A 16,735-nucleotide genomic window follows, 5' to 3' on the forward strand; every position below is an offset into this window, starting at 1 on the left:
GGAAAAAAAAAAAAAATCAAACCCTACATCTGACTTAATGACCCTAATGTGTGCCATGTGTAGATATACACTTGGCAAACAGCACACAGTGTAGATCACCAAGACGGACTTTAAAGGTTCATGAGGCAACTGTTACCGGTGAGCTGAACAGGACCATCTCCCAAAACCCAAGACCAGCTGTCCACCCTTAGACCTGAAGCTCTCAGGGAACCGCCAAGCTGTCATGGCAGCAATGCTGCTCCCTGCAGGCAGCTAATCGCTATTAAGGAACAACTCCCGGGCCCAAACACACCAAAATACCCACATACCCCATTGCTGCAGAGGGGGCGGGAGGATTATTCTTTAGTTCCTGCACGTTTACCACTTGAGGGACATTCTTCAAAGTTGATTCAGTCAAAGTACTTACAGCTATTTAAACAGAGGAGACAGAGAGGCATATTAATTAATTGCAGTAAATGATAAAAAATTCTAGCCATATATAAATGAATAACCAGGACACAAATCCAAGCAGAATCCACCTTCTCATATAAGGAAATCTACTCCAGGTAGTTCTGCAGCACTGTGCTCAATGCAACACCTGACCTACTTCATTCATAGAAGATTATGGGATGATGCTTCATACAACTTAATCAAATATACTAGGTTAAGGAAAATTTCTCTGGCTAGTTTTTATAGAGCAGAGTTGAGATACCTGCCACATTGCTGGCTCCTCCTGGAACAGGGGAGAAAGAACTGGAGGATTAGCAGCTTTCAGACTAAGGATTTCTGCCATCCATCCATCCACCCATCCATCCATCTATCATCCATCATCCATCCATCCATCCATCCATCCATCCATCCATCCACCCATCCATCCATCCATCCATCCATCCATCCATCCATCCATCCACACACCTATTATTCATCATCCATCCATCCATCTATTCATCATCCATCCATCCATCCATTCACACACCTATCATTCATCATCCATCCATCCATCCATCCATCCATCATCCATCCACCCATCCATCCATACATCCAACCATCCATCCATCCATCCATCCATCCATCCATCCATCCATCCATCCATCCACCCATCCATCCATCCATCCACTCACCTACCCACCTACCCATCCATCCACCCATCCACCCATTCTTTCACATGGGCTTATTACTGCCGGACTGTTTGGTGCCGGGAATACAAAGAATGTTTCTTTCCTAAAGGAGCTCACAGCTTAGTGAGACAGACACAATGAATGAAATGTGGAAAATGGAGCTTGGACAAGAACGGGCGAAGAGGCCAGGAGGACTGAATTAAGGAATGGCCATGGGGAATTAAGGAATGTCTGACGCCTACTTATCTTAGGTTTGTCAGTGTTCATGTCTTGTTTTTTGTGTCTTATAATTTAGAGCTGGATTCCAAAAGACTTACTGGCATTTTATAATTGACTATTAAGAAGGCCTGAGCAAAGCCCTTGAATCTCTTCTCATGTGCTTTGGCGAGCTGAAAGCTGCAGCCCAGACAGGACGGCAGGTCTGTGGCAGCCGCCTGTATCGCCTCTTTCAGAGCAGTGACCAGGTCCTTGCCAACCTGCAGGTATTTCACCTTTCACATTCAAAGGGCCTACACCTTAGAAACTTTTGCTTCCATAATGATAATAGAGACCATACCACCTCCAACTGAGAGACCTCACAGATTTTAAGTTTATAAATAATCAACTCAATCAGCTGGATTTTGGGCCATTCAGCACAATGCCAAGATTCTGCTTGGTCCAAGTGATATTTAAAGAAAATATCAAAGAAGTCTATTTTTTCAGAAGGCTCAAAGGTACCTTGAAAAGTTATCCTGTTTATGCTTTCATATATATTTTAGATGCCTTAATAAGGGTTTTCATATTTGAGATGTTTTAAGAACTCTTTTATCATTATAAAATGGTAATTGTTTTTGATCTAGATCAAACCACCGTATCTTTTTAGTCTTCTAAAAAGAACTGTCTAAACTGATATGCATTCTAAGCAGTGATAAAGCTGAAAAATAACTTCACTCAGCTATAACAAAACTATTTTATTTATAGCAGAGTTTCTTAACCTTGGCATTATTGACATTTTGGGGTTGGATAATCCTTTGTTGTGGGGGTGTCCTGTGCATTTTAAGATTTTTTTGCAGCATTCCTGGCATCTACCCACTAAATGCCAGCAATGCTGCCAACTGTTTGGGGGTGGGGGGCAGTGTAAAATAGCCTCCAGTTGGGAACCACTGGCTTGTACAAATTGACAACTGGTGATAACTGAAGTGCCTGAGGCCAAATACCTAAAAATCCTAATGTAAAAAATCTTGCATTGACAAAATGCAGGTGCTGATTAGCTCATTTGAGTTTCTATCTGTAAAGGCTAAATTTGCAATCTTAAGAAAAAGCTGTACTGCAACAAAGAAAGCACAGGTTTGGAGTGTGGTTCTGCTACTCACTGACTGGGTAACCTTCACCTCTCGGAATCTGACATTACGGAAAAGCAAAATGGGCACATTAATAACTACCTTAGAGGGTGGCTGGGATCCTTAAGATGCTATGGGACAATTCCAATGTTATTAGATGATAAAAGAGCAAAAGTTACTTTAGGACTTAAAGCAGACAGTATTCAAAATTAGGGATTAACAACTTCATTTTAAAAATCCACTGATTTTCCACTTAACTGCATGTGGCAGGTCTGTTACTTCCCCTTAAAAGAAGTTTCAGACCTCGTCTCTGCCTTCTTGGAATGCTCTCCCCAAAAGGAGGGCGTGGGCACATCAGTCTCCTCTTCCGAAGGGCAGCAAGAAGGGCCAGCTGTTCCTGGGTGCCTGCCGTGCGGGCCTGTGACTCACAGCTCATCGTCAGTCTGCATAGTGGAGCTAGTTTTTACCTGGTGCCTGACTGGCCATCTGCCGTCTCAGTGCCGCAGCGGCGGCCGCCTGGGGGGCGGAGATGGTGTGGGAAGGACCAGGTGCGCCATGTTTCACGGTTTTGGTGGCAAGCATTGTGCTATCGGCTCCCTGAGGAATAATTTTGCCAGTAGACATAGACACTGAGGGAGTGAGAGAGTGGGCCAGAGAAAAGGAATACACAAAAGTGAAAATGGGTCAGTTCTCCAATGTTATGTTGCAGGAAAAATGCTAAGATTAAAAATTCCAAAGCATTAACATAGGAAAATACCAGTAAACTGATAGGCGGGCACCTGTATCTTTCAAAGATGCCACATGCAGTTTGCCTCTGTTAGCTAAATTATACTTTATGTTAACTTTTCTTCTGATACTGATCAAGATGTAACTTGCATGTCAAAACAGCCCGACTCCCTGCCCTCCTCTCATAACCCTCTCCGATCCAGTTCCTCCCATCCTCAGTGTTTGCTCTTTGTTAGAAGTCACTTCATGGCGAAGTCCAGGCACTCTGAACGGAGGGTGTGAGAGCACACGGTTACCTGGTGAGCAATACTGACGAGTACGGCAGCGAGCTGAGGCAGAATATGGCTACAGGAATAAGCTAGGATTGGAAGGCATGTGTGTGGATGCTGCTTTAGACCAAGGCCAACAGCCTCCTCTTTCACTCCTGAACAGAGCCAGCTGGCCTCAACAGTAAAGCTATGACAGTGTGAACCCTGCAGAGTCTCTTCTTCCTCACAGTGTCCTACCAATCTCTTTCGAGGGGAACACACCTCTTTAGAATTAAGTATTCTTATTTCCAGAAAATCAGCAAAAATGGGCTAGAATCAATAACTTAGTGGTGTGATAGTAAAACACCCAGTTAGTCCCCTCACCAGTTAGAAACCTAACAGAGAAAAAAGATACTTCCATCTCATTGTTGACTTACTTGAAGTTCCCAGCACACCAGGGGCGCTATGAGTCAGGTGAGATTTAGCAAAAGGAGTCGCCTGGGGCAAGAGCCCGGGCTGGACGGAAGGAGTGCGAACCACAGGGGCATGCCGTGGGACCTGGGCCACTGCATCGTCATCTTTGCAAGCAGCCCGTGCATCTTCGCTCTCCAAAGACTGGGAAATGGACGACGTTGAGCTGACTTCATCCAAGTCTTCATAGGACCTCTGAGACAGGAAGGCTGACCGAGACAGGCTGGCTACAAAGCCCAAAACAAAACATGTTGGATGACTCAAAGCAAGTCCAAAAGCTCTGTAATATTCACTGTTGACAGAGAAATATTTCATTTTAAAACGATTCAATTGTTACTTATTTTAAGTGGGAGCAGCTGCTGTTGAACGTGAACAAAGATGGTTTTGGGTCTTGGCTCAACAGGAGCTCTGAAAAATGGCCGTGTAGGAGAATAACATTTGACTGTCAAACAAAAAATCTGAGGTGAGAGACAGAATAGCTGCTGGTGTAAAAGTGGGGACCCTGAGCCCCCACCAGTTCTCACAGGCAGGGAGCCAACCAATCAGAAAAAGAACAGACAAGCTCCCACAGCAAGCGAACACTCACTCACGCCACTGCCAGAACTTCCCAACAACAAACCTCTAAGGAGAGCTGAAGGCAAAGTGGAAAAGACTAACACCCTCAGTGCTAGACACCTCAAACATTTCCAGATAAATCTAGTGATTCTTTTCAATCAATTTGGCTTAAAAAAAAAAAAAATTACTGAAACTGATCCTGACTTCCCCTGTTTGTTTTTCTTCTTCTATAAACTACGAAGTAAGGCTTTATGCCATGTTACCTTCTACCATGAATCTCAGAGTACAGGCTACTGCTCGTCTGTTGGAAAAAATAAAAATCAAAACACCTAGCCCTTTCTCCTTAAGTTATTTAAAAGCATTGCTGATATTTACTGATTTGTTTGCCTTATAGGCACACTACTCTGCAAAATTTTATTTGTCTCAATAAGCAAATGCAACTGAACACCAATGCTACCTGCTAAGGCTGCGTGGTTCAATTTGGCAGCCATTAGCCAAGTGTGCCTACTTAAGCTACTTAAGTTAAAAACAGCTAGAAGTAAATAAATGAAAAAGTCTTCATTTGCACCAGCCACATTCAATTGCTGAATACCCATATGTAACTACTCTACTGGACAGCACAAATACAGAACACTGCTATCGTCACAGGAAGCTCTGCCAGCCAGCACCGTGCCAGAGTATTTCGACGCAAGTAAATCTGCAGCAGGGTCACCTAGAAATTCTATCATAACCACCAGCACCATAATAAAGCTGCAGTGAACATATATAGAAAACTTACTTGGTGTTAGGTGCTACATAAAGCATCTATATTAATTATCCCATTTCATCCTCACAGTTATCCTGCAAATTAGAAATTGCTGTTATCCGACTTGATGGTTAGTGCTCAGAAAGGTTAAGTCATTTGCATAAGGTCATGAAGCTGTACGGAGTAGAGTCCGAATTCAAACGTGGGCGTATCTGACTTGTAAGATCACATTCTAACAATACTGTTACATAACACTAAAACCAGGGCTAGGCAGAATTTCCATGACCTTTGTCCCCTGGTGCCAGACCCATGGTTAGTTATGTTGGATGACACAAGAGATTTTGTAGACATAATTAAGGTAACTAATCAGCTGACCTTAAAATAGAGAGGTTTTCCTGGATTACCCAGGTGGCCCAAGGTAATATCTCATGAGCCCTTCAAGGCAGAGAAAAGAAGCAAAAGTGAAGTCAGAGATGCGCCAGAAGGGGAGGAAGGATCCTTCCTGACACACAGGAAGGACTCAACGTGCTGCTGTCAGTCTGCTGACGAAGAGAGCCAGCAGCTTACATCAAGAAAGAACCTCAGTCCTACAGCTGCGAGGACCTGAGTACTGTCAACAAGGGATGAGCTTAGAAGTGGATTCTTTCCCACAGCCTTCAGATAAGAGGTCAGCCCAGCCAACACCTTGACTTCAGCCTGTGAACCCTGAGCAGAGGACCCAGCTGAGGCCTGCTATGCGTGGACTGCTGACCCAGACAACCGTGAGAGCATGAATAGGTGGTGTTCTAAGCCACTACGTTTGTGATGATTTGTTACACCACAAATAGAAAACAAATACAAACCCCACATTCCCTTAGGGCCACAGTCTCTCAAAAGTTTCTCTAAAATGTTAGTTTCTGAGAGTTAATAGCAGCAAAAAAAATGACTCAAGCTCATCACCTTCAATAATTGGACAGAGGGAGAGAAACTAATATAACAATGTAACTCCCAAGGTCAGATACAACTTGGAGCTTCTCAGTTTCCTTCCTTCATCTTTCTGGTATCAGTCATTGACCATGGGAGGAGGGAGGCCCATGGAATGAGAGATGCAAAGGCTGCTCACTCTCCCAATGGTATTGTCTCCACAACTGATATATGTGGCTCTCTATGACCAGGGATGCAGCTACCTTCCTGGCGTTAGAAAAGGGTACCCACTGAAACCTCAAGAATCTGATTTCACTTAAACTCTAACTCAGGTTAGGAAAGGCAAAAAGCCACATTAACAGGAAAAAGAAAAACAAAACAAAAGCCAAGAAATCGTGATCATCTCAGTAGATGCAGGAAACTTCACAACTTACAATGAACTATACACAGTGTTCCCTTTGAGATCAAGGCCAGGCTGCCCACCACCCCTTTCACTGGACTCAGTACTAGTGAAGTACTCTGCATTTCCTAGCTAGTGAAGTAAGGTAAGAAAAATAAAAGGGCTGAGAAGGCAGAAACAAAACTGTTCCTATCTGTAGAGGATATAATTGTTCCCACAGAAAGTCCAAGAAAGCTCCAGACATATTATTTGAACAAATGAGTTTAGTCAGGTTGCTAGATACAAAGTCAACATACAAAAAAATCTAATTTATTTCTACATACCACATCTAACACAAAACATAAAATGAAATTTGAGGGGAAAAACCCCAACCATTACAAGAACATAAAAAAAAAAAAAACTCTTAAAATAAATCTGACAAAATATGTATGTCCTCCATGCAGAAAACACTGAGAGAAATTGAAGACCCACATAAAGAGATGCCATGTTTAGGAACTGGAAGGGCAACACTGTATGAACTGGCAGGTCCATTCTCTCAAGTTATCTAGAGAGTCAATATAATCCCAATAAAAATCTCAACTTTTCTTTAAGGGCTTAGGGAGACAGAATTTAACAAAATGGAAATGGAACGCACCAAGAAGAGCCAAAACCTTCTAGATTATGGGTCAGCAAACTACAACGATGGATGGGCTGCCTATTTTTATAAAAAGTTTTACTGGAACCCAGACACAGCCATTCATTTACATACTGTGTGTAACTACTTTCCCATTACAAGGGCAGAGCTGAAGCAGGTACAATAATAGAAACCACAGGGCCAGCAAGCCTGAAATATTTACTATCCGGCACTTTAAGAAGTTTTCCATCCCCTGCTCTAGATTGCAGAATTTTCTGTGATAATGAAATGTTCTATATCCATGCTTTCCATTAAAGTAGCCATTAGTCACCTATGCCTACAGAGCAATTTTTAACTTTATTTAATTTTTATTGATTTAAATAGGCTACCATATAGGACATCACAGCTTTAGAATCTAGAATAAGAACAGCATTGAGACTTTTCTTTAGCCCTAATTAAGGCAGTGTGGCAGTAGGGTTTGTAATCAGTGTATGAGACCAACTGACCTACACATACAAGGATAATTGATTTACAACAAAAGTGGCTGCTAAGCAGAGAAAGTGGTTCTTCCGATAAACAGGCAGTCCTGGGACAATCAGCTCTCTAAATACAAGAAAGTGACACGTGAGCCATACTTTTTATCATACACAAAAATCATTCCAGACACTATAAATAAAGGGCGGCCTATCTGTACAATGGGATACTAGCCACACCATGCAGTAATGAAAAGGAGTGAACCACCGATACGCGCATTCATCAAGGGCGAACCTCAAAAACATTGCACCAAATAAAAGAGATCAAACCAAAAGATCACATATGATTCTCTTTATATGCAATTTCTATAAATGGCAGATCCATACAAAAACAAAACACATCAGTGGCTGCTGGGGGCAGAACAGGGACTCACTATGAACAAGCACGAGGTGACTCTGCGTGATGGAAAAGCCTGGAACTGGAAGGTGGTGATGGTCATGCAATTCTGTAAATGTGATAAATATCCTCAAAAGTCTATACTTGTAACAGATGAACTTTATGGTATGTAAATTATACCTCAATGAAGTTGTCTTAAAAAAGGCAATTCTAGAGATAGTACACTTTAATTTGAAAGGTGAAACGCTAACATTACTAGATAATAATCAAGGTGCATTGTGGAGGATGACAGTGAAGCGAAACTGCAGGAACAAAATGGCAGCGGACGCAGGGACTCCAGGAAGGAACTGACGGTTACCAAAGGGGCGGGTGGGAGGGTGGGAGAGGGGGCCTGAGGGGTGCTATGTTCAGTACACATGGTGTGGAGGTCACGGGGAGAGGAGTGCAGCACAGAGAAGGCACACAGGGGGTCTCTGGACAGTAGCTGCACTGGGGTGTGGGGGGGTGCTTGATAATATGGGTAAATGTGGTAACCACATTGTTTTTTCATGTGAAACCTTCATAAGAGTGTATATCAATCATACCTTAATAAATAAACAAACAGTCAAGGTGCATACATACTCCTGTTTCCTAGAGCTAGAGGATTTCTTAAACAGAACAAATCAAGTACGAACTGTAAAAGAAAAGACTGATAAGTCTCTCTTAAAATTAAGAACTATTTGCCAAAAGACATCATTAAGAGAATAAACAGGCAACAAAGTATCTACAACCCATATAACCAACAAAGGGCTGGTATCCAGAATTTATTTAAAAACTTTCATAAATAAAAAAGACAGGTTATCCAACAAATAATGAGCAAAAGACTTAATCGGGCACTTCACCAAAGAAGATATGCAAATGGTTAATAAACATATAAAAGGGTCACACCAGAAAAGTTAAAAGAAAAAAGACTGACACTATTAAGCTTGGCAAGGATGTAGAACAACTGAATAGTCACACCTTGATGACGAAAGCATAAACTGGTGCAACTATGGAAATCCGTATGGCAGAACCTACTGAAGCCAAGGTATGGACAAAGTACGAACCACGTCCATTCCTAGTCATGTGACCAAATAAAAAAGGTCTACATGTGCTCCAAGAGACAAGCACAAGAATGTTGAGAACATTCTGTTCTATTACAGAAGCCGGATACAGCATATGCCCACTAAAGGAGAATGATAAACAAATGCAGTATGCTTACGTAACAGAATACTATACAGCAACAAAGCAAATGAGTAACAGCTAAGCTTAGCGACACAGATGGCTCTTACAAACCTGAGGTGGAATGAAAGAACCCATCCAGAGGGTAAGTAAGGAACTTACACAGAAAGCAAAGCCCAAAAAACAGGCAGAACCAAATTACAGTGCTGGGGAGGCATGCTTAAGCTGTAAAACTACTTCCAGAAAAGCAAAGATAAAGGACATTAAAGAGAAAGGCAACTTAACGCAATGTACCATTCTGGACTGGATCCTAGATTTTTTGAAGAGCGGTATGCAGGACATAAGGGGGACTGTTGGAAAACTGTTGAGTCTCAGACTGCCTATTAGATAACAGCAAAGTTATCAATGTAAAATTTCCTATATATGATTACTGTATGTGTAAACATCCTTATTCTTAAGGACACATGCCAAATTATTTAAGAGTAATGGGTCCTGTCTGCAACTTGTTTTCAAGAAGTTCATAAAAAATACTACTCAAGTGTGTGCATGTGTGGGAGAGAGGAGAAAAATAAAGCAATTGTGGCAAACGTTACTGGGATGGTAAAGGGTAAGTGGGTGCTCACTGTATTATTCCTGCAGTGGGGTTTGAAATTATTCAAAATAATAAATAAAAATTTTAAATGTCAAAAGGAAAAAACAAACAAACAAAAAATATATATATATCAACATGAGGGTCAGAGGCACCAACCCCCCTGCACAGTTGAAAATCCATGTATAACTTACAACTCCCCCAGAACTTAACTACTAGTAGCCTTCTGTTGACCGGAAGCGTCACAGCACACCCCATCCTACCCGACACCATGTACTGCATGGTTTACACTGAGAAAATTTCAGGACCAGTTTTACCTGGAGCAGTGGATCTCACCGGTGGGGTCTTCCTCTTGGCCAAGAAGTTTCTCAGTTGTGCCTGTTTCACGGGGGACAGTTTAGCTGCAAGAAATTCATGAATCCATAAAGGCTTAACACACTCAGGTTTTAAGATGCCAATAGATGGAAGAGAACAAAGAGAGATCAAAGACTGGAAAAAATGCACTTACCTGGTACTCTAGTGGGCAAGAGTTTGCTGTGAGAGTCTATGGTGGTTTTCAACAAAGCTTTGCGCAGGCTTTCAAGGTCACTGTCAAAGCTGAAATAGGGTAGTGTTACATACGAACCAACTCCAAGACATCAGGGCAGGGGGAGGGGCAGAGGGTGTACTCTAGCCGCCTAAATATAAATCCAAGAGATGAGAGCCTCTCCAATACAGAAACGGGTAATCTGACCAATCCATGTCATCAATCCAAAAGGACAGAGATCACAGCCTCATTTTATACACCAGCCCAGCAGCAGACACACCACCAAGAGTGCTTCAGTAGGAAGGACAACTGAACCTATACATTCAACCTAAAGACAAACTCAAAACCACCCTGATAACTTCAGGGGTAAACTGTCTTAACTGCCAGGGTCTGGAAGTTTCCACACTCAAGCAAAGTGACAAATCTGAGCTTTAAGACAAGTTAGTGAACCCAATCCTACCAGTGAATTTTCACAGAACAATACTATTGCTACAGCACCTGCTGTCATCTCCAGAGCCCCCGCTCCTGAAACACGACACTACCAGGGGCTCTTGCAGGCTGAAGTAACTCTACCATGAGGGGTGGTGTATTTAGGCATGTCTTTAGGCAAAGGAACAAGGATCAGAATGGGTGAGGAACCTGACCAAGATCACACAGGTTACAGCAGCGTCACTGTCAAACCCACAGCTGAACCACGCTGAGGCTACTCCACCCTACCCCATTCATTCATTCATTCAGCCACACTCACTGGGCGCAAGTGGCACTAGGCGGCCACGCCTCCCACACACCTGTGAGTGCTGCTCTGGGAGGGAGCAGCTGAGGGGAGGCTCCACTGGGAGGTCTGGTTATAAAGGCGGAGCTGCTGCAGACTGTTCACCAGGTGGGTCAGCCTCTTCTGTTGTTGGTGGATGATTTCCCGGTTGTTGGCTAGGGTATTAAACAGTGTCTCTCGCTCTGGCACAAGCAGACGCCTGTTGAAAGCAAACAGAAAAGTGAGTGCGAATGGGTCAGGTAAAGGAACCTTCCACTGAAGGAAAAATTTTTAACAGTGAAAAGAATAAAATGGAGAACCGTTACTGGACAAGAAACATCAAGAAAGTACTAGAACATACAAAGGGGATGAAAGGGGGGCGGAGCCAAGATGGCGGCATGAGTAGAGCAGTGGAAATCTCCTCCCAAAACCATATATATCTATGAAAATATAACAAAGACAACTCTTCCTAGAATAAAGACCAGAGGACACAGGACAACATCCAGACCACATCCACACCTGCGAGAACCCAGCGCCTCGCAAAGGGGGTAAGATACAAGCCCTGGCCTGGCGGGACCCGAGCGCCTCTCCCCCCAGATGCAGCGGGAGGAGAGGAGTTGGGGCGGGGAGGGAGAGGGAGCCCAGGACTGCTGAGCACCCAGCCCCAGCCATCCGCACCAGAGCGCAGACAGAGTGCATGCGCGGGGGCCCTGGGTACTAGGGAAAAAGGGCAGCAAGAACGGTGAGCGGGTACTGGAGGCCGGCGCCGGAGGACAAAAGAAAAGCAAGTGGCCATTTTTTTTTGTTATTGTTGTTGTTTTGTTGTGGTGAGTGCTTTTTGGAAGTCTTAAAGGGACAGGGACCCCAATACTAGGGAAACAGGGCAGCAAGACCGGCGAGCGGTTATCGGAGGCTGGCGCCGGAGAACAAAAGAAAAGCGAGCGGCCATTTTTTTTTTTGTTGTTGTTGTTGTTTTGCTTTGGCGAGCGCTTTTTGGAAGTCTAAAAGGGATAGGGACCCCAATACTAGGGAAACAGGGCAGCAAGACCAGTGAGCGGGTGCCTGAGGCTGGCACCGGAGAATAAAGAAAAAGGAGCGGCCTTTTTTTTGTTTTTCTTTTTGTTTTTGTTTTTTGTGGTTGTTGTTTTGTTTTGGCAGGTGCTTTTTGGAAGTCTTAAAGGGGCAGGGCGGGACACTTAGCCCAAAAGCAGGGAATCTGGGGATCTCTGGGCACTCTAACCCCCTGGGTAGCAGGGAGCACGGAGGCCCCCTATGGAGATAAATAGCCTCCCGGCCGCTCCCCCTCCAACGCGACTCCACCACTTTGGAGCAGCAGCCCCAGCCAGGCCACGCCCACAGCAAGAGCGGAGATAAACTCCATGGCAGCTGAGCAGGAAGCAGAAGCCCTGTCTGCGCGCAGCTGCCCAGCACAAGCCATTAGAGGTCGCTGTTCTTCCAGGAGAGGAAGGCCACAAACCAACAAGAAGGGAAGTTCTTCCAGCCGTCACTTGTCCCAGCTCTGCAAACTATTCCTATAACCATGAAAAGACAAAATTACAGGCAAACCAAGATCACAGAGACACCAGAGAAGGAGACAGACCTAACCAGTCTTCCTGACAAGGAATTCAAAATAAAAATCATAAACGTGCTGACAGAGATGCAGAGAAATACGCAAGAGAAATGGGATGAAGTCCGGAGGGAGATCACAGATGCCACAAAGGAGATTACAGAAATGAAACAAACTCTGGAAGGATTTATAAGCAGAATGGATAAGATGCAAGAGGCCATTGATGGAATTGAAACCAGAGAACAGGAACGCATAGAAGCTGACACAGAGAGAGATAAAAGGATCTCCAGGAATGAAACAATATTAAGAGAACTGTGTGACCAATCCAAAAGGAACAATATCCGTATTATAGGGGTACCAGAAGAAGAAGAGAGAGGAAAAATGATGGGAAGTATCTTGGAAGAAATAATTGATGAAAACTTCCCCAAACTGGGGGAGGAAATAATCGAACAGACCATGGAAATACACAGAACCCCCAACAGAAAGGATCCAAGGAGGACAACACCAAGACACATAATAATTAAAATGGCAAAGATCAAGGACAAGGAAAGAGTTTTAAAGGCAGCTAGAGAGAAAAAGCTCACCTATAAAGGAAAACCCATCAGGCTAACATCAGACTTCTTGACAGAAACCCTACAGGCCAGAAGAGAATGGCATGATATATTTAATGCAATGAAACAGAAGGGCCTTGAACCAAGACTACTGTATCCAGCACAAATATCATTTAAATATGATGGCGGGATTAAACAATTCCCAGACAAGCAAAAGCTGAGGGAATTTGCTTCCCACAAATCACCTCTACAGGGCATCTTACAGGGACTGCTCTAGATGGGAGCACTCCTAGAAAGAGCACAGAACAAAACACCCAACATATGAAGAAAGGAGGAGGAGGAATAAGAAGGGAGAGAAGAAAAGAATCTCCACACAGTGTATATAACAGCTCAATAAGCGAGCTAAGTTAGGCAGTAAGATACTAAAGAGGCTAACCTTGAACCTTTGGTAACCACGAATTTAAAGCCTGCAATGGCAATAAGTACATATCTTTCAATAGTCACCCTAAATGTAAATGGACTGAATGCACCAATCAAAAGACACAGAGTAACAGAATGGATCAAAAAGCAAGACCCATCTATATGCTCCTTAAAAGAAACTCACCTCAAACCCAAAGACATGTACAGACTAAAAGTCAAGGGATGGAAAACACATTACAGGCAAACAACAGCGAGAAGAAAGCAGGGGTTGCAGTACTAATATCAGACAAAATTGAATTCAAAACAAAGAAAGTAACAAGAGATAAAGAAGGACACTACATAATGATAAAGGGCTCAGTCCAACAAGAGGATATAACCATTCTAAATATATATGCACCCAACACAGGAGCACCAGCATATGTGAAACAAATACTAACAGAACTAAAGGGGGAAATAGACTGCAATGCGTTCATTTTAGGAGACTTCAACACACCACTCATCCTGAAGGATAGATCCACCGGGCAGAAAATAAGTAAGGACACAGAGGCACTGAACAACACCCTAGAACAGATGGACCTAATAGACATCTATAGAACTCTACATCCAAAAGCAACAGGATATACATTCTTCTCAAGTGCACATGGAACATTCTCCAGAATAGACCACATACTAGCCCACAAAGAGCCTCAGCAAAATCCAAAATATTGAAATTCTACCAACCAATTTTTCAGACCACAAAGGTATAAGACTAGAAATAAATTCTGCAAAGAAAACAAAAAGGTTCACAAATACATGGAGGTTTAACAACATGCTCCTAAATAATCAATGGATCAACGAACAAATTAAAATAGAGATCAAGGAATATATAGAAACAAATGACAACAATAACACAAAGCCCCAACTTCTGTGGGACGAAGCGAAAGCAGTTTTAAGAGGAAAGTATATAGCAATCCAGGCACACTTGAAGAGCAAGAATAATCCCAAATGAATAGTCTAACATCACAATTATCTAAATTAGAAAAAGAAGAACAAATGAGGCCTAAAGTCAGCAGAAGGAAGGACATAATAAAGATCAGAGAAGAAATAAACAAAATTGAGAAGAATAAAACAATAGCAAAAATCAATGAAACCAAGAGCTGGTTCTTTGAGAAAATAAACAAAATAGATAAGCCTCTAGCCAAACTTATTAAGAGAAAAAGAGAATCAACACAAATCAACAGAATCAGAAATGAGAATGGAAAAATCACGACAGACTCCACAGAAATACAAAGAATTATTATATTAAAGACTACTATGAAAACCTATATGCCAACAAGCTGGAAAACCTAGAAGAAATGGACAACTTCCTAGAAAAATACAACCTCCCAAGACTGACCAAGGAAGAAACACAAAAGTTAAACAAACCAATTACGAGCAAAGAAATTGAAACGGTAATCAAAAAACTACCCAAGAACAAAACACCCGGGCTGGACGGATTTACCTCAGAATTTTATCAGACACACAGAGAAGACATAATACCCATTCTCCTTAAAGTCTTCCAAAAAATAGAAGAGGAGGGAATACTCCCAAACTCATTCTATGAAGCCAACATCACCCTAATACCAAAACAAGGCAAAGACCCCAACAAAAAAGAAAATAACAGACCAATATCCCTGATGAATGTAGATGCAAAAATACTTAATAAAATATTAGCAAACCGAATTCAAAAGTATATCAAAAGGATCATACACCATGACCAAATGGGATTGATCCCAGAGATGCAAGGATAGTACAACATTCGAAAATCCATCAACATCATCCACCACATCAACAAAAAGAAAGACAAAAACCACATGATCATCTCCATAGATGTTGAAAAAGCATTTGACAAAATTCAACATCCATTCATGATAAAAACTCTCAGCACAATGGGAATAGAGGGCAAGTACCTCAACATAATAAAGGCCATATATGATAAACCCACAGCCAACATTATACTGAACAGCGAGAAGCTGAAAGCTTTTCCTCTGAGATCGGGAACTAGACAGGGATGCCCACTCTCCCCACTGCTATTTAACATAGTACTGGAGGTCCTAGCCACGGCAATCAGACAAAACAAAGAAATACAAGGAATCCAGATTGGTAAAGAAGTTAAACTGTCACTATTTGCAGATGACATGATATTGTACCTAACCTAAAGACTCCACCCCAAAACTACTAGAACTGATATCGGAATACAGCAAAGTTGCAGGATACAAAATTAACACACAGAAATCTGTAGCTTTCCTATACACTAACAATGAACCAATAGAAAGAGAAATCAGGAAAACAATTCCATTCACAATTGCATCAAAAAGAATAAAATACCTAGGAATAAGTCTAACCAAAGAAGTGAAAGACCTATACTCTGAAAACTACAAGTCACTCTTAAGAGAAATTAAAGGGGACACTTAACAAATGGAAACTCATCCCATGCTCATGGCTAGGAAGAATTAATATCATCAAAATGGCCATCCTGCCCAAAGCAATACACAGATTTGATGCAATCCCTCTCAAATTACCAGCAACATTTTTCAATGAACTAGAACAAATAATTCAAAAATTCATATGGAAACACCAAAGACCCCGAATAGCCAAAGCAATCCTGAGAAAGAAGAATAAAGTAGCGGGGATCTCACTCCCCAATTTCAAGCTCTACTATAAAGCCATAGTAATCAAGACAATTTGGTACTGGCACAAGAACAGAGTCAAAGACCAGTGGAACAGACTAGAGACTCCAGACATTAACCCAAACATATATGGTCAATTAATATTTGATAAAGGAGCCATGGACATACAATGGCGAAATGACAGTCTCTTCAACAGATGGTGCTGGCAAAACTGGACAGCTACATGTAGGAGAATAAAACTGGACCATTGTCTAACCCCATATACAAAAGTAAATTCAAAAAGAATCAAAGACCTGAATGTAAGTCATGAAACCATTAAACTCGTGGAAAAAAACATAGGCAAAAACCTCTTAGACATAAACATGAGTGACCTCTTCTTGAACATATCTCCCTGGGCAAGGAAAACAACAGCAAAAATGAACAAGTGGGACCATATTAAGCTGAAAAGCTTCTGTACAGCAAAAGACACCATCAATAGAACAAAAAGGAACCCTACAGTATGAGAGAATATATTTGAAAATGACAGATCCGATAAA

At 42.2% G+C, this 16,735-nt stretch overlaps 1 protein-coding gene across 5 annotated transcripts in view; it reads right to left on the minus strand.

The window, feature by feature from the left end:
• The window catches only part of NUP214 (nucleoporin 214), a 103,090-nt gene that overhangs the window by 53,705 nt on the left and 32,650 nt on the right, over nucleotides 1–16,735 (minus strand). For 4 of the 5 annotated variants that reach the window (XM_073222683.1, XM_073222678.1, XM_073222676.1 and 1 more), the window contains exons 19-24: nucleotides 11,051–11,233; nucleotides 10,245–10,333; nucleotides 10,054–10,137; nucleotides 3,828–4,088; nucleotides 2,884–3,045; nucleotides 309–408 (exon numbers count right to left, since the gene is read on the minus strand). In XM_073222683.1, the coding sequence (XP_073078784.1) occupies nucleotides 309–408; nucleotides 2,884–3,045; nucleotides 3,828–4,088; nucleotides 10,054–10,137; nucleotides 10,245–10,333; nucleotides 11,051–11,233 (879 nt within the window). Of the gene's footprint in view, nucleotides 1–308; nucleotides 409–2,674; nucleotides 2,827–2,883; nucleotides 3,046–3,827; nucleotides 4,089–10,053; nucleotides 10,138–10,244; nucleotides 10,334–11,050; nucleotides 11,234–16,735 lie in introns of those variants that run through there. The other variant, XM_073222700.1, reaches the window with a different exon arrangement.

Source organism: Manis javanica, chromosome 2 (genome assembly GCF_040802235.1).
Source record: "Manis javanica isolate MJ-LG chromosome 2, MJ_LKY, whole genome shotgun sequence".
Lineage (NCBI taxonomy): Eukaryota > Metazoa > Chordata > Mammalia > Pholidota > Manidae > Manis > Manis javanica.